Below are 18,580 nucleotides of genomic sequence, written 5' to 3' on the forward strand. Positions count from 1 at the left end.
GGAATAAATGGCCAAATGGGATGCAACTACTAATTGTAATACTATTTCCATCTTGCCTAATTCAAATGCGATGAAATTTTGCGAACCTGTTGCAAGCTCTATATAAGTACCTAAATCTTAAGTAATTGTTTTCTGTATATGCCACTAAAAACACAAAAATAATAATAACCAGCAATTGCCAAACCTTTTACTCCCCGCCCGCCCGTTAGTGTGTGTGTATGCGCGTGCGTGCGTGCGTTTGTTGTGTTCCCAGCTGCTACGTGCAACACTTTAAAACACCTTGAAAAAAACAAAAAACAAAAACAAACAAGCAAATCGAGAATGCCCTACGTTTTATTTAATTTGGTAAAACACGAAACCTTTGCTGATGTTAATAATTAATAAATTATATATCTATAGACAGATATTTATATAAGAGTCCGTCTGTAAATAATAAATGATACTTATAGTACTTACTTATAGTATATCAAGATTTTAGCCCTGATTTATAATAGAAATATATATTCTTTGGAAAATATATATTTAAGATAGTATATAAAATATTTTCATGTCAGAAGAACTTGTCAAAATTTTCTCCATATATAAGAAAATTTACAGACTTAAATGACTGACATTATTTTGATAAACTTAAAAGAAATTAATATTTTCTTTAAATTAAAATTTGTTTAGATTTCATTTTTTTGTAAAAATATATTTTATTCACACTTTTTATTTCTTTAATCATTTTTTGTTACATTTTTTATAACATTTTTGCAAGGGTTTTATAGTGTTAGCGGCTTGCCGCGTTTCATTTTTACGTATTTTTTTTTTAATTTTTAAAATTTTAATAATAAATATACACCCGTACTAATTGGCTCTCAATGAAAGCGTTTTTTTTTTAAGTTTACCTTTTTTTATATGCACACAAATACATATGTATGTATTTATTATTATTATTATTATTTTGTACATATATATATATATTTATTTATATATATATTGCTGTGTATTTATGCCATAATTTTTAATGCTTTCAATTAAATTTCTAGGCTGTTACTGCTTCACTAATCTATTTCATATTTATTTTATTCTAAATGCTTAAATGTTTGTGTGCTCATCTTTAATCGTTAACTACTATTTTTCGATCAGTTATTTCTCATGCATCTCTTTTCATTTAGTTTTTCTTATTACTTTTCATATTAATTTTTTTGTTCTTGTTGTTGGCGTTGGTTTAACCGAACCGTCCCGGCCCTCCCCTATACACACACATATATCTCTTTATATATCCGTTCCCTGTTTATTGTTAATGCTAAGTTTTTGTTACGAATTTTTCCATGCATATTTATTTATTAAATTTTTTACTTGTTCGGTTAATTTAACTTTTGCGTTGCATTGTGTCCAGTCTCAAAAGTAATGCTATTGATTTTCGTTCTTCTTTTCTTTTGTTTTTTTTTTTCTTTCTTCTTTTCTTGTTTTATTTTCATATGTTGTATGGCTGACCAAATCTTCTCTACACACACAATAAATCCAACAACAACAACTACATCTACAACAACATATATGTGCACCCACCTACAACCAAATACGACCAAAAATAAAACACTAATAATAAAATAAATAATATATAAAACATAATAAAAATAAATCAGATCTGAGTATTACGCGCATTGCGGGTCTCACCTGGAACGAGTGGAACGCGCGCTTGGCCATGCCGCTGGTAACGCTTCGCGAGGGCGTCCAGCCCTTGGTGTTTCCCACCGATTTGTCGGTGGACAAGCAGCTGAATATGACTGGCATCAAGGCCGCCGCTGCGGATGCCATTGAACGGAAAACGCCGACGGATTGCATACGGCTAAAGATCGAGCCGGGCACAACGTCTACGCCGTGCAACACGAGCGAAAAACAGCAGAAAATATATCCTGGCGGTGGCAAGCTGAAGCATTTGTCCGAGGAGGAGGCCACGTCGCTAATGCTGAAAGCCGTAGCCGAGAAACAGGCAGTAGCTGCAGCAGCAGCAGCTGCGGCAGCGGCGGCGGCGGCGGCGGGCAATAGCAGCGCGGATCTGAGCTATGGAGAGGAGAATCTAAGCACTGGCGCCGGCAGCGTCAGCGGTGGCAATGGCAACAACAGCAACAGTGATTATCCCATAACGCTGACTGGCGCTGTTTCGCTGGCCGATGTAGGCCCGGCCGGACTCTGCCATATCAATATATTGAATAGTATCAGCGCCATGAATAATCTCATTAGCGGCAGCACAGCTGGATCTGGCAGCGGTGGATCGGCTGGCGGTGGTAGCGTTACATTGAGTGCCGCAGCTGGTGGCGGCAGCAGCAGCAACAACAATAACAACACTAGTGGCAACAACAGCAACATGGCTGGCGCTGACAACGGTGCTGGACACCCATGTCCCGTTTGTGGACGCGTCTACAAGCTGAAGTCGTCGCTGCGCAATCATCAGAAATGGGAATGCGGCAAGGAGCCGCAATTCCAGTGCCCCTTCTGTGTCTATCGGGCCAAGCAAAAGATGCACATCGGCCGTCACATGGAGCGCATGCACAAGGAGAAATTCAAGCTGGAGGATGACAAGAGTTTCATCAGCGGCATCATCGGTGCCGGCACTGGTGGTGCTGCCGGTGCCAACGCCTTGGAGACGGACTCTGCCGCTGGCAGTGCCGCGGCAGCAGTGGCAGCAGCAGCTGCGGCAGCGGCTATGGCCAATGCGCCAGAACTTCATACGCATTTCACATGAGTGGAAAATGGAAAACGGATTCGTGTATAAATCGTTCTAAAATGGAAAAACTAAATATCAGGGATAACAAGCGGAAGAGAAAGCAAGCAAGGATAATTGAAATTACACTAAAAAAAAAAAAACAATAACTACATCAACACACACCTAGCTCTCGGGGTTTCTTATACGGAATACGGAATCAGTGTGCCAAATTAATATTAAAAAAAAAAAAGATGAAAACCTAACCAAGCTAAAGTAATAATTGATAAGAAAGTCTGGAAAACGACAAATTTTCCAAAAAAAAAAAAAAAAAAAAAAAAAACAATTTGTTGCAAAGCACAAACAAAACCAATTGAGCCATTTTTTGCATAAACATATTTTTTGTTATTGTTATTAATTTTTTAACAAAAAAAAGAGTCAAGTGCACAAACAAAAATTTTTTTTAAAAATATTTTTGTTACATTAAAAACAGCAAAGTGATCAGTAAAATGATTTTACATTAAAAAACGAAAAAGAAACACAATTCAACACAGCATTCCACAAGTTTAAAAAAGCACACACACACAACAAAAAAGACACAAATTGTACAATGAAATATAAAATTAGTTAGTTTAGATTTAGGTATAGTTGAGAAATAATATATATATACAAATATATATATAATATATATATATCTTAGGGTTTAAGGCAAACGCGGTGCGAGCAGTCAACTCAGTGGATAGTCTTTTTATACTGAATAAAGCTTTTCGAACTCAGAGCATATTAAGTTATTAGTTAAACGAATTGATAAACATTAACATAAAAAAATAAATACAACTTTGTATGACTATAGAGCAGTAGATATTCACAAAACTAAGTAAAGAAAAACATTTCAGTGCCAAAACAAACTATAAAGAAGATACCTAAACCGTTATACCAGGACTTCCCATTTTCAATGGGTTCAAAGTATAATAAAACAGCAGTTACAGTTACCATTACAATTCATAAAACATAAACAACAACAAGATACCTCAGAGAAAACAAAAATATATTAGTCTAAAGGCTTTAAAAACTATGCTCAAAAATTGATTTAGGTTTTTCATTTTTTATTATAATTTTTTTTAATGGTTTAGTCAAGCAAAATGAAAAGAAGTTTAAAAAGTGCCTTTTGAAATTGAAAAATAATTTAAAAATTTAATTTCACAAAAATTAATAACACACAAAAAGAAAAAAAAAAACACTTAAAAGCCATATCAGTTAGTTGTAAGCCAAGTCAGCTAACGAAAGTGTCAAGAATATTATTATTTCTATTATTATTATTATGTTTATGATTATTAGAATTATTAATATGATTAATGGTACGAGTACATATTTTATTTTCTTTTTTTTGCAAGACAAATATGATACACAGTTAAACTCAGGTACTTAGTTTTGTGTTTCACATTTAGGCAGGAAACCAAGTAAGAGAGAGAGTAACAGGCGAACGTAGCTGAGCTACGTTGACAATTGAAGCATTATTAAATGAAGGAATAAGAGTTAAAATTACTAAAAATACAACAAACAAGCAAACAAAAACACCGCCACAATACGTCACATGCACTTATTTATTTTTAATATTTATAAAAAGGAAATATATAAATTAATATATATATCTACATATATAAATATAATATTTTTTATTATTTTTATGTTCTTTTTGCTAGTAAAGCGTAATTTATTTTATAGTTTTCAATTAACAACTTTATATACTATTTTTTTTTGTAAACAACTGCAGATACATTCCATAGATGATTTTATAAACAATTAAGATTAAAAAATCCTAAAACAATCAACTGCAAACATTCACAGCGCAACAGCGATAAAAACAACACGTTGCCAGTCTAACTGTGCACTTGAAAAACTAAATTACAACTAATTAAAATACATATACAACAAGAAGAAAAATCTCGAATTATAATATAACTTTCTAATTTTCTGCTAAGAAATTAAAACTAAAAATCGATTGGTTATATTCAAGCGGTGTTGGGGCTAAGTTTAGCGCTTCTTTATAAAATGAAGAATACAAATTTAAGCAATAATCAACAAAGCGATAAAATAAACCGCCTCTTAAGGCAAAGAGAAAATTCAAAATTTTCTAAAAAAAAAAAATATGGTACATATATATAAAAAAAATATTGTTGAACAATTTTTGGTTAAAAACTGGCACACAAAAAATGTCGATACACATTATAAAAAAATTAATTAAAATTAAAAGTTTTATGTTTATGAAGCAAACACTTAAAAAGAACACAAATACTCATTACAAATAAAAGCAAAGTATAGTAACAGTTCTATATAGTTAAAACTATATATATATATATATATCTAAATATATATAATTAATATATCTATTATATGACATTATATTTAATTTTTTTCTATGCGTCGCTTGTAAACATTTTTGTAAATTGATATATACATAATTATATATTACTATTATAAAAAAAAAATTAAACGAAATACAATCAATGTGAGAAATATACAAATTCATGTAATAAAACGCAAAAAGACAGAAACTTGTTTGTTATTGTGCGTTTAGAATAGTCGTTATTATTATTATCATTCTTATCATTATTATTATGACTACTCTTATTTTATTTGATTTTCTTATGCAGCCCTTAGTTTATGTAGCGTACTGCTTGTAAGTATATTTATTTATTTTATTATTTCATGTCATTAAAAAATATATATTTTTTATATAATTAATTTTGCAAGTGCAAATGAAATGAAATTAACTATAAAATAATGAATAATGAATAGGGCACACATTTTAGGCACATTTAATAAGAAATAACAAAATTATCGAAACACTCATTTCTAGGTCACATCTGATGCTCTATTTTTTGGTAATCCAATCACTAATATGTGTCTATTTTGTACAATTTTTCAGATGACAACGGGCAGCAGGACTCGGGAGAATCACGTATACGCGTACGCAACTGGCTCATGCTGGCAGATCAGTCGATGATTGGCAAGAACGACGAGACAGGTATTTAGAAAAATTTTCCATTATGTATTTTATTTATTTTTATGTATTATATTATTTATTTATTTATATTCATATATTATTTATTGATTTGCTTATTTAGTACTGTAAAGCCTGACAGAGTATTGGAATTAATGTAAGATTTCTTAATATGCCCCATTGTGTTTATGTCTGTCTGCTTCCATTCAAAATGAAATTTTTCTGCATCAAATGAAGTTAAAATTAAATAAAATGAGCTAATTTGTAAGAATCTGTTTAAGCAACTTGCTCAATTTGATTTAAAAAGTAAATAATGCAAAGTATTTAAAAAAACATAAAATAATATATTAAAAAAATAATAAGAATAATAAAAAAATAATAAAAATAGTAAAAAAATAATAAAAATAATAAAAAAAATAATAAAAATAATAATAATAATAAAAAATAATAATAATAATAAAAAATAATAATAATAAAAAATTAATAATAAAAAAAATAATAATAATAAAAAAAAATAATAAAATAATTATAAAAAGATAATAATAAAAAAAATAATAATGAAAATCAATTTTAAAAAATACATAGGGAAAATTAATATATGATACCAGCAGAATTTCCGATTTATAACTCTGTCAGGCTATTTAATGCATCGGCTAGCCGTAGTGCCATCAACATCCAGTTATTATTATTGCTGTGAATCTCGTTTATTTTTGTGGTTGAATAATGTTTCGTTTTCTTTTTACAGTCTTAATTTTGCAATACAATTTACATTTTGTTTTGTAAGGGCCCTGTGCACACTGCGGCAAATACTCATATCATTTCATATTTTCACATTTTTGTTTATTTTTGTTACTTGAAGCAAATATTTCTCTCTAAAAATAACTGACCTCTAACATTTCCTTAATACGATTTCTATTTTCATGCGGCAAATAAAAAAAATAAAAAATTAAAACAAAAAATTTTTTTAAATGATCACAAATCATTGCTAACACCAACTAACTAACTAAAACCGAAAAAAAAGATAAACTAACTCCGAGCAAAAAGCCAAACATAAATGCAGCTAAAAACACTAACAATGCCTGCACCAAGGCCCCAACGACACCCGCAACAATCAGCACAACGCCGTCCGCGACGACGAGAACGCTCAACAACATCACTAACAACAGCAGCAGTAGCAACAACAACAGCAGCAGCATTATCAACAACAACAATGTTGTCGGCGACAAAATCAGCGGCGTCGGCAGCAGCAGCAGCAGCTGTTTGCCCGTTCTGGATCCCAAGACGCAAACGGTGACACGCATTGGAAGTATTGGACGCACAACGATTGCGTGCATCACGCCGGCATCCAGCTTGAAGAACAGCTCAAGCAATTGCAATGTGGATGCCGCTTCGGCTGCGGCGCTGGCCGCTGCAGGCGTGGAGCTGGATAGCATTGATGATGCGATGACCGAGGTGATAGTGAAGATTGAGAATCCGGAGAATGTGTCGCTCAACGGCGACGAGGCTGTGTGCAATGAGGCTATCGATGATGAGAATACCTTTGACTATGATCTAAAGCTGGCCAGTCCTTTGTCCTGGACCTACGATGCGGTCAAGATTGAGAATGAAGAGTTCGAGGATAGCTATCTGATGGATAACGATGATGATGATGACGATCTGTTGACTACGGCCGCCGCCTCACAGAAGCATGCCAAGCAATCGAACGAGAAGCAACAGAGGAGCATCAACAGCAACAACAACAATGGCAGCAACAGCAATAAAATAGTGCTGAGCACACAGCAGCAGCAGCAACTGTTGCTGGAGCAGCAGCAACACTTGCAGCACCTACAGCTGCAACCCACCAGCCAGTCGCTGCAAATCAAGCTGCCCACCATACCCGCGACCATAACCACCATTGCGGCCGCAGCACCACAGCAGAAGCAGCCCGTTGCCAGCACGAGCAACAGCAGCAATGTAACCAGCGCCAATTCGACGTTGCTCTCCAGCAAGCTGGGCCTCAACATGGATGCACAGAACATGAATCTGCATTGGTCGCACACGGACGACAATCGGTATCGCATTCTGGTGCAGAACAAGCGCATGCGTAAGGAGTCGCTGGAGCATTCGGCTGATATGATCTACAATGCGGACATTGAGAAGCCGTGGGTGTGCCGCAACTGCAATCGCACCTACAAGTGGAAGAACAGCCTCAAGTGTCATCTGAAGAACGAGTGCGGCTTGCCGCCTCGCTACTTCTGCAGCAAGATGTGCGGCTATGCGACGAATGTGCACAGCAATCTGAAGAGGCATTTGAATACCAAGTGTCGTGATCGCGAGAAGGACGAGGAGGAGAAGGAGAAGGAGAAGGATAAGGATAGAAAGCTGGCGCCCGTCAATGTCAATCTGGGCAATCATAGCAACAGCAACAGTGCTCTGGCGGGCAATGGCGGCAGCAACAACGCCAGCGGCAACGCCAACAACAACAACAACAACAGCAGCAACAGCAACAGCAGCACCTACACACTGGTCTTTCAGAACGAATAGAAGCTCGAGGCATATGGAGATGTTGTACAAATAAGCTACGGGTAGCTAGCAGCTGGAAAATGGCAACAGCAGTGGCATGCAACATGCCACATGCCACACGCAACATGCAACAAGACAAACTTCACTTAGTACGAATTAAGTTTTTGTTTTTACATTTTTAATAACAATTTTGTGTGCAATCTTTGTTGCTGTCATTCCCAACAACAAAAAAGAAGAGAAAACACTTAGGCATTTCTCATTAGCTTTTTGTTAAAATATATTCAAATGTATTTTAACATATCTTAAGTACCATGTTGCATGCCACGTATGCTGTGTGCCTGCCAGTTGCAAAAGTGACCCTCAAAAACGAAAAAAAAAAAAAAAAAAAAACAAAAACTTACAGAAAGAATAACAAAAAATGGACAAAAATTAGTTTTAGTTGGCAATACAAAAGACGAAATTTTTGTATTGTTTTAGCGAATTCTCAAAAGAAAATTTAAAAAAAAAAAAGGAAAGGAAGACGAAACGCTAATAAATAATGTGTACATTTTTTCCGAGAAAAATCTCACACAAGACGCAAGAAATTATATAACTAGTCACAGCAAAAATTGTTTAAACATAAATGAAAACAAAAAACGAACAAAACTTATACCAAAAATAATTTTTGTATTAATTATTAATTTTAAAGAGAAAAAATCTAAACCAAACAAAATCTTATGCATGGCATGAACACGCGCCCCTAACTACAAAAAATACAAATAAAAGTTAATAATAATAATAAAAAAAAAAAAAAACAAAACAAAACAAAAAAAAAAAAAAAAAAAAAGCGAAAAAACAGAAAAATTGAAAAAATATTAACACTTATACACACATTTACACAAAAACACTCACACATAGTACATATACGTACATCTAAAAAATGAGAAATTTTTAATTTTTATTTTAGTTGCAATCGAATTTTTCTCATGTATTCATCCATTGATTAGAAACATTTTTCGAACTACATTCCAATCTTCGGGCATTACCTATGTTAGAATTGCTTTAAATATATACATACATATATATGCGCATATATGATAATGAGAACAAGTTCTAGTCAAAAACCAAACAAAATAAAAAATATCTATATTTAATAATAATACAAAAGTATGTATTAATATAATAAATATCTATAAAAATAATTTGAAAATTAGACAAAAATTATTATGATTAATTCTAAAATAATGTTTTAATTTTTAATTATTAAAAATATCAGCAAATGCTTTTCTAAAAATTGTCAAAAAAATTACAAAATACACAAAATTGTTAGACTTAAAATAAAAAAAAAAATAAATAAAAAAAACCCGGCCATAAGAAAATGTAACACATTGTAACACACACACAAACTCACACTCACAAAGTTTCATATGTAAAAAAAAAAAAAAAAAACAAATTTAAAATGCCTACAAAAAATCTGAAAATATATAAAGTAATAAATCTAAGATCCTACACACTCACACACACATGCAAATTGCAAAGTAAAAATTCTACAATTATTATGTATTCCTTATGAAATGAATATATCGTAATTATTGCCGGCTATATGTATTAAATAAAAACAAAATTCGAAATACAATTAAAAGCAAATGTCAAAACAAAAAATAACCAAAAAACCAAAGTTGTATTTATTTTAATTGTAAAAAAAAGCGCAAACCGAAAACCCTTCTACAATCTTTTTTCTCTCCCAGTCATCAAAAAACTCATCCGCCATGAATCCAATCGATATATCTACATACTGTATATGCTCATATACACCTCATGCTTCCCAAATATCTACCCCAAAAAACTTATCCAGCCACTTCCCAAGAAAATCGTCCAGATATATATATTTATACATATATATAAAACATATTAGCTAAGAATCAATACTAATCAGCTCTCTATTTCAGGTGGATGTTGTCCGAATGGATATTGATTGTGATCGATGAGAGAGAGAGAGAGAGAGAGAGAAAGAAAGAGAAAAAGAGAGCGAGAGTTTATAGATCTCTGTGCTGGCACAACAAATCCATACACGAATGCAGTTTATGGTGTAGCCCTATCTCTAATTGTTGTTTGCATGCTCTCTTAACCTACTATACTACAACTCTACATAACTAGACAACATTGTAACTGCTGCTTAGATATCCTCTATATACATATACTATATACTATATATACCTATTAAATCAACTATAGTTACGTATGTGTATGTACATGTTTTATTAAGACAGGGCGTCCCCAATGGAACGCCCTATATTGATGATGCTGTTTAATAACTAGTACATGAACATATCTTAAATTATACATCTATCTATATAACTCTCAACTTTGTATGAAACCCTCTTTTTACTAGAAAATTTGTAGATTTGTTTTTCCATTTTTTTTTTTTTTTGTTCTTTTCTGTTTGTATTGCTGCAGGTTACTTTTAAGTTAAACTCTTTGCGCTCATTCTAGTGTCTATCTATACAAATATATATATATATATATATATATATATATATATATATATATATATATATATATATATATATATATCTATTTTTTAATAAAAATAGCATTTAATTATGTATACCATTTTTATAAAAAATATGAAAAACGATGGATCAATTTAGTTTGTAAAAACAAAACCTAAAAAATGTTTCTATAAATATTTAATTTTCTTTTAGATTTTAGATTTGTAGTTATTGTAATTTAAAAAAAAAAATGAACAATTCGTAAACTTATGCATGCGTATTTTTTATATATACATATAAAAAGAAAACAATGTCTAGGATTTGGCTGCCTCTATAGATGTATATAGGGCGCAGCTTCTTGTATGGATTTATAAGTTCTCTCCTAAGCGTCGAAGCGTTGCGTCCCTTCTTAAGCACACAAACATATTATACAATTAGTAACCGAAAATGTGTTTTATCTATTTTAGTATTTAATAATAATAATTTTTTATATATACATTTATTTGTGACTAACAGAAAAGCCAAACAACAAAATTACTATTTAAATTCATTTGTAACTTTTTTTTTTGCTTAGCCCAATTTGTATTTAATGTAACTTACACTCGATTTAATGTTGTTTACACACACACACACACAAACACACACACACATTTTATACTTATAATCATTGTGCTCATTGAAATTTTGTTAATTTTTATAATAATTATTTTTCTGAAAATTGTTTAAGCAGCGTTTTACACAGTTGATAAACATATTTATATCGTATACATCTCAACATTTTACTTTAGATACAAGCAGCGCCTACACTCACGCACACAAACACACACCACACACACCATACATTCTACACATACACCTATTACCATGCACTGCACCACAAAAAAAAAAAAAAAAAAAAAAAAAAAAAAAAAAAAACAAAAATCACTCAAAAAGCAAAATGAAACGCAACATTTTTAACGACTTCTCACGGTAATAAATTCAATTTTAATATTTTTTTATAACTATATATATACAACTATCAACTATATTCTTTTGGTTCAATTACGTTTCCAATTAGATCTTAGGACTTTTAATTTGTTTATCTCTGATAAAAAAAAATGAAAAAGTAAACAGTAAATACTATGCCCAGCGTTTTGTTTGAAGTGAAACTCTTGATTAACATTGCATCTATATTTTGACTCTTCTTGTCTTCCTCGTCTGCAGAATTTGCGCATTGCGGCCAGGGAGCCAGGGTGAGCAGCCCGCATCCATATTATCTGAATATGAAGAGCAGTCCCTGTACCAGTCCCATGACCTCGCCCAGGCCAATTATCAAATCCGAGCATGGTGTCATGGATGACAACGAGCACGAGCTGCGCATTGACAGTGGACCGGGCACGCCCACTCGTCATGGACGGCATGGCAATAATAGGGATAACGATGACAGCAATAATAACTACGAGGATGATGAAGACAATCGCGACGATAGCGGCGATAAGCCCTTTGATCTGCGCATGGGCATTGCCAAGGTGCTAGTAGCCGCTGCGCAGGCGCATAGCGGCCTTCCGCTCGGCCATCACCATCATCATCATCATCATCAACATCAACATCAACAGCAGCAGCAACAACAGCAACAGCACACACATCCGCTGGCCCAGCTAATCCATCAGTCCAGTACCGACGAGCCGCTGCGCCGCTACAGCAGCAGCAGCAGCGTCGGCATTGCGCCCACCGTGCTGCCCAGCAACAGCAGCAGCAGTTTGGTGGACTCCAAGGCGGTGATGGCGGCTGCCGTTGCTGCTGTGGCAGCCAACAATACAAGTGCCTCGACGAGCGGCGGTGCCTCGACATCGGCTGCGGCGGCAGCAGCGGCTGCTGCAGCTGCAGCTGCCGGACTCGTCACATCCAATGCTGGCGCAGCACTAGGCGGCGCTGGCGGGCCACCGGGTGGCGGTAGCTGGAGCGGTGTCAGTGGCAGTGGCAGTGGCGGTGGCGGTGGCAGCGCTGGCGGCGGCGCCTATGCCTGCGATCGGTGCGGCAACACCTACGCCCGTCCGCACAGCCTCAATCGACATGTGCGCTTCGAGTGCGGCGTGGAGCCACAATTCGAGTGCCCCATCTGTCACAAGAAGTCCAAGCACAAACACAATCTCGTGCTGCACATGCGCACCCACCAACATCGATGATACAATCGACAGCGATTGCAATGACGCCAGCAACTGGTTGCTGTTGCTGCCACTGCTGCCGGTGCCGCTGCTGCTGCTGCTGCTGCTACTACTGCTGCTGCTACTGCTACAGCTGCTGTTGCCACTAGTTAGTTAGCCATGTTTTACTGCAGTCCAGTCCAGTTCAGTTCAGTCCAAAACAACAAAGAGAAAACAAAACGAGATAGAACAGTGCGCGTTGTTTTTTTTTTCAAATGATCTTGAAAACATAGTCGTTTTTTTTATATATATATATATATACATATATATATATATATATAAAAGATATATATAGGTTTATACAACTACATACAGAGCATGCATAAAAGCCGTCAATGTGAAAGAAATATTAACAAATTCTAATCCTTAGTTTCATATAAATGTATATCAAACCTTTTTCTTTGTTCTTAATAGTTTTTCTTTCGGTTTTCAACTTTCCATATAATATTCGATACATATACATACGTGTATATATGTATATATAAAGAGTGGGCGGCACGTGAGAGTGGGAAAATTTTGTTATTGTTGTTGCTATTGTTAAAATGTGTGTAACATCCTTAGAAAACTCAATGATCTCAATGAATTTTTCTTTATTGTGGTGTAAAACAGAAACAGAGAAAAATTAATGCATTTGTGTAGAAAAAAATGAAGGAAGTTGAAGGGATAATCGAGGAGTGTAAGGCAAGTCAGAGCGAAAGTGAAACGCAGCAAAAAACGCAAAACATTCACATTAATTTTAGCGTAATTTATTTATTATAAAAACAAAAACAAAAAGCAAAATAACAAAAACAACAAAAAATATGAAAGTTGAGTGTGAATCGATCCAACTGGATCCAGTTTATATAGTTCAACTCATTGAACTGTTCAGATCACGCACTCTCACTCTCACGCGCTTGCTTTAATTAATATTCTCTTTTAAATATATTTCAACTTTTTTTTTTTTTTTTTTTTTCTTTGGGGCAATAGTTAAACTTAATAAACTTAAAATGGAAAAACAATATTTGCATATATCAAAAATATATCTATGTAAATAATGTAAAAACAATAACAATTACATGATAACAGCATATATTTGTATGTATGTATTGAAATAGCAACAGTCAATCGCTTAGTCAGTCAAAACAAAAGAAAGAAATAATAATTTAGATACTAAGTTAGTATAAGCTTTAAGGCAACGATAAAGCGTAACTAAATCTAAATGGACATGTGCAATAAGCTAAAAACAACAACAACAACAAATCACAGACAGCAAAAAAAAAAAAAAAAAATCACACTAAAAGAAAAAAATACTAAAAAAATCTTGTGCAATAAACAAAATACGAAAATCCCAAAATCAAAACCAATGAAAAAGCAAAACGAAAAAAAAAAAAATGAAAAATCACAGCGCACAACCAAGTTGTAAGTGTTATATTGATTTTTTTTTTATATACACAAATTTTAGTTTTTGTTTAATTTTCCAATTTATTCACATTAAATTTGTTTGTTAGCTGCGCGCCATCAAAGCCACAAAAAACAAAAAAAAAAACAATTACTGTTAGTGCAACGCAACGATCTCTAAAAAAACTTTTCAAAAATACAAAAACAAATTTATTAGTTTATCTTGTGCTCATTCCATGAAAAAAAAAAAAACAAAATTCGTTTATTTTTTAAAATAATTATTTATTTATCGAACACAAAATGTGATAGGCGGCAATTTTTTAAGTTTGAACCAAAAAGTAACAAACAAAAAATGCTAAGCAAAATTATTAATTAAAAAAAAATTTGGCCTGTGGCTTCAATGGCGCGTGCAAACAATTAAAACAATATTATAAATATATATCTGTATAAATATGGCAAGCAACATGTACAAGTGTGAGCAAATTAATTGGCATTATAAAGTTAAAGTTAATGTTAATGTTAGGGACAAAACTCGCATCGAGTCACAGTCAAGAGACGAGAATAGGTCAAAGATGAAGCAGAAGCAGGCGGAGGAGGAGGAGGAGGATGAGAAGGAGGAGGGGAAGGTTGGAAACGAAGTCAAGAAGAGTCAAGTAAATGAGAAATAATTGGTATGTGATATAATGAATATAGTCCTCATTGTAATTAATATAATATTATTAATTTTTCTTGTTGTTAATACACACATACACACACACAAACACAAACACACACACACAGAGAGAGACACGAACCTACACACAGACACACACAAGAAACGTTACTTTATTTATTTTTAAATATTTTTCCAAATTTATTTTATACCAAGTAAATCACATAATGTTGCCGCGTAAACTTGTTAAAAACAAAAGTTAATATAATTATAAAAAAAAGAAAATTTAACAAAGTTAAAAAAAAGCATTATAAAATTGTTAAAAATAAAAAATCATAAAGAAAGGGTTTAAATCATGAGCTTAACAAAAACTCGTTGCTTAGGTACTTTAAAAACAATAATATTGTGAAAAAATATATATATATATATATTCAACTACACCTACACAAGCACACATACACACATGGAGGGGCGCAATGTAATTCTCGTTAGCAGTTTGTGCCACAAAATATGTGATAACAATTTAATTTGTACAACAGACAACAAAACAAATTGGCACAAATTCTAGCAAAAAATAATAATAAAAAATATTAAAATTAACATCACATAAAACATGCGAATATTATAAAAATTTAATATAAATTGTGCAAAGAAAAAAAAAAGAAATGCAAAATTCTTGTCGGTCAGTATTCGAATTACGTGAGGAAAAAAAAAAGGAAACGAAACAAAATTTATATTTAAATTGTTATTATTTTATATGAATATGTTTTTTTGTGTTAACAATCGGGCAACTTTCTAATTGGCATACAAAAAAAAAAAAAAACAAAAACAAAAACAAAAAACAAAAAAAATATATATGTATACAAAACATATATGTATATATTGCTAACAAGAACTTAGCATTGCTTTTGCGCTAGTCAATTACGTGAGTTTGCTTTGCTTCTTTTTTTTAATTTTTATTATACTTAATTATAAAAGAAAAAAAAAAAAAGAAAAAGAAAAAGAAAATAGAAGAGCGAAAGAGAGGTAGAATTTCACAATCTATATGACATGCAATTGTGTGTCCTTTTTTCGAAACAATTATAATCTAATGCAATTATTTAACTTTGTCTATTAAGGTTGTGGTTCTTATTTATACATCTAAATCATTTTTTTGTACTACTTTTCTAAGCAAAAAAAAAAAAAAAATTAAAAAAAAAAGGAAAAGTTAAGCAACATTTTAATTTATCAACAGCGCATGTGATGGACTCAAAGTTAATCAAGTGGGCCAGCGTATAGTATATATATATGTATATTTATATATATATCTCATATAAATATATATGTATGTGTAAATGTAGCTAATACTAGACAAGCCTAGGCATTGGACTTTGAGTCATATAGTTAAAAAACAAAGTGTTAAAGAAGAAGAAAACAATGGAAATAATGAAGAGCATGTGATAAATTCAATATAATTTTGATTAACAACCAATTTACTAACACACACACACACACATAGAGGAAAAGCTATGTATGTTTGTAATTAAATTTAAGTAGCGCTTATGCAACTATACACACACACACCTAGATCATCTAGTATATATTAACAATTTCTTAAAAAAAAGAAACAAAATCTGAGACAAAAAAAAAAAAAAAAAAAAATAAAATTTTTATGCACAGTGCTTTGGATATTTTTTACCATATATAAATGAAATGATATGAAATGGATAAAAAAAAAGTCCAATTCAATCGAATTCAAATACCATCCCGAACAATAGCAACAGATTATTTTTGGAGAAATTGTACTAAAACAGAAAACAATTCTACTGTACTATATGCTAACATATGCGTCTTATTTTATTTTCAATTTATATACATTCTTTTGGTAAGCCTTAAACGAATTGAATGTATCTATATAACTAAACTAAATAAACTAAAACACATACATATGTAACAAAGAGTTTACTAATACTAATACTAAACACATACAGAAACACACGTATACACTTAATACACACACACACACACACAAAACGTTGTAAACAAGGAGCTGTGAATGTAAAATTATATATAAATATTAAAAGCAACAACATAATATATATATAATATATAATTGTGTACCTAGAGTTACATATGCATACATAAAAAAAAAACAAGCAAAATCGATGTGATCAATTGTGATTGTTAAGAGAAAAACGAAAATAGCAAGAGATAGTTATGTGAATTGAATTTGAACGGCATAGGCAAGCGGGGCAACAGGGGTTGGATAACATTGAACGGGCTTTTCTTTACAAAAAAAAAAAAAAAAAAAAAAAAAAAAATAAGACAAAAAAAAAAAAAAAGAAACACAGAATACAGAACACACAATTACACTACACACACACACTTTTAAGTTGTTTGTATTTAGCTATCCAATAATTTACTTCTTCCTTGTTTATATTTTTCTCTTTAAACTAATACAAATCATATAGTAGCATATTTACAGAAAAAAAAAATATATATATATGAAAGCAACACGTCAAATGGGGTTTTTATATTGTACATGCAACAATAACAAGAAAATAGCCTTAAGTTACACACATACAACACACACATGCAGACGTATGTGTTTTTTGTAATTGTAAATTATAAATTAAATAATTGTTAATTGCTGTTCACGCACGCTAAAAAATACAAAACTCAAGAGTCATTTGCCTAAAAACTAAACTAAAAAATATAAAATATAAAATAATAGGAAATTCTTAACATTTTGCAAACAGAAAAAACGGTTTTCTATTATATATATGTATAAAAAAAAGAGGAATAATATCTAGGATTAGTTTATGCAAATAACAAAATTTACAACAAACCCCAACAAAAATTGTTAAATTTAAAAATAAAATTCGGCTTTCACACATTTGCGAGTAGTTGACAAAATTAATTTTTAAAGCAGATATTTAAAAAATTAAAAATATAAAAAATTATTATCTAACACAAATTAGCATTCGAAATGCCAGATGTTAGAATATTTTTGAAAAAAGTGTGCTTAAATTATAAATGCAAAAAAGAAAAGAAAAACAAAAACAAATTGAACGATTAGCAACAAATAAATAAATATATATATATTTATATATATATGTGTGTATAGAGCCGAAAAACGCCTTAAAACATTTTGTGAAACAATTTTATTATTATGTTTAATAGAAAAAGAAAAGGTATATAAAAATAAATGAAAAATCAATGTGAAAATGTAAAACGAGTAAACGATCTAATTGTTATAAGTAAAAACAGGAAAAACAACTAAATTTAAAAATATATATATTATATTAAAAAACCAAAAAAAGAAGAAACAACAAAAATGACTTTACTTACAATAAAAATGAATAAAAAAAAATACTCTTTTTTTTCAGCTGTTGTGTTTTCGATGTATATTTTGCTTTTGTTTTAAAATCAAAACTAACTTCAATCTTTCTCTTTTTCTAGATGCACTCGCACGGGAGGGAACCGTAATACCCAGACTCCAATATGGCTATAATGTGAGAGTTCGCTTCAGCAGTATTTGATGCTTAGAATCATGTATTGTATTTTGAGATGAAAAGATGAAGAAAACCAAAGAAAACAATTTATAATAATGAAAGAAATCTTACTAAATATATTTTTGATAAACCTATGTAATTATATTGCTGTATTGTTATAGTCTTTGAATGCACCAAACGACACAACAACAACAACAAATACAACAAGTAC

The 18,580-nt window shown here is 31.8% G+C and overlaps 3 protein-coding genes across 5 annotated transcripts in view; all 3 read left to right on the forward strand.

Moving 5' to 3' along the window:
* The window catches only part of lola (longitudinals lacking), a 74,665-nt gene that overhangs the window by 48,039 nt on the left and 8,046 nt on the right, over window positions 1-18,580 (forward strand). Inside the window, exon 6 of one of the 3 annotated variants that reach the window (XM_018009627.2) lies at window positions 1,629-3,043. The exons of the other annotated variants lie outside the window; for them this stretch is intronic. Coding sequence (XP_017865116.1) covers window positions 1,629-2,728 — 1,100 coding nt within the window. The 3' untranslated portion in view covers window positions 2,729-3,043. Of the gene's footprint in view, window positions 1-1,628; window positions 3,044-18,580 lie in introns of those variants that run through there. 3 annotated transcript variants of the gene reach the window in all.
* LOC149268430 (longitudinals lacking protein, isoforms J/P/Q/S/Z-like) lies at window positions 4,035-9,624 on the forward strand. The gene is made up of 3 exons (XM_089469951.1): window positions 4,035-4,044; window positions 5,616-5,714; window positions 6,691-9,624. Exons 1-3 carry the CDS (start codon window positions 4,035-4,037, stop codon window positions 8,211-8,213), a joined length of 1,632 nt encoding a protein of 543 aa, XP_089326077.1. The 3' UTR covers window positions 8,214-9,624.
* Window positions 11,531-17,200, forward strand: LOC149268431 (uncharacterized). The gene is made up of 2 exons (XM_089470178.1): window positions 11,531-11,632; window positions 11,867-17,200. Exon 2 carries the CDS (start codon window positions 11,926-11,928, stop codon window positions 12,826-12,828), a length of 903 nt encoding a protein of 300 aa, XP_089326304.1. The 5' UTR covers window positions 11,531-11,632; window positions 11,867-11,925; the 3' UTR covers window positions 12,829-17,200.

The sequence above is a fragment of the Drosophila arizonae genome, chromosome 5, assembly GCF_054131065.1.
Source record: "Drosophila arizonae isolate 15081-1271.41 chromosome 5, UAZ_ARI_1.0, whole genome shotgun sequence".
Taxonomy (NCBI): Eukaryota; Metazoa; Arthropoda; class Insecta; order Diptera; family Drosophilidae; genus Drosophila; species Drosophila arizonae.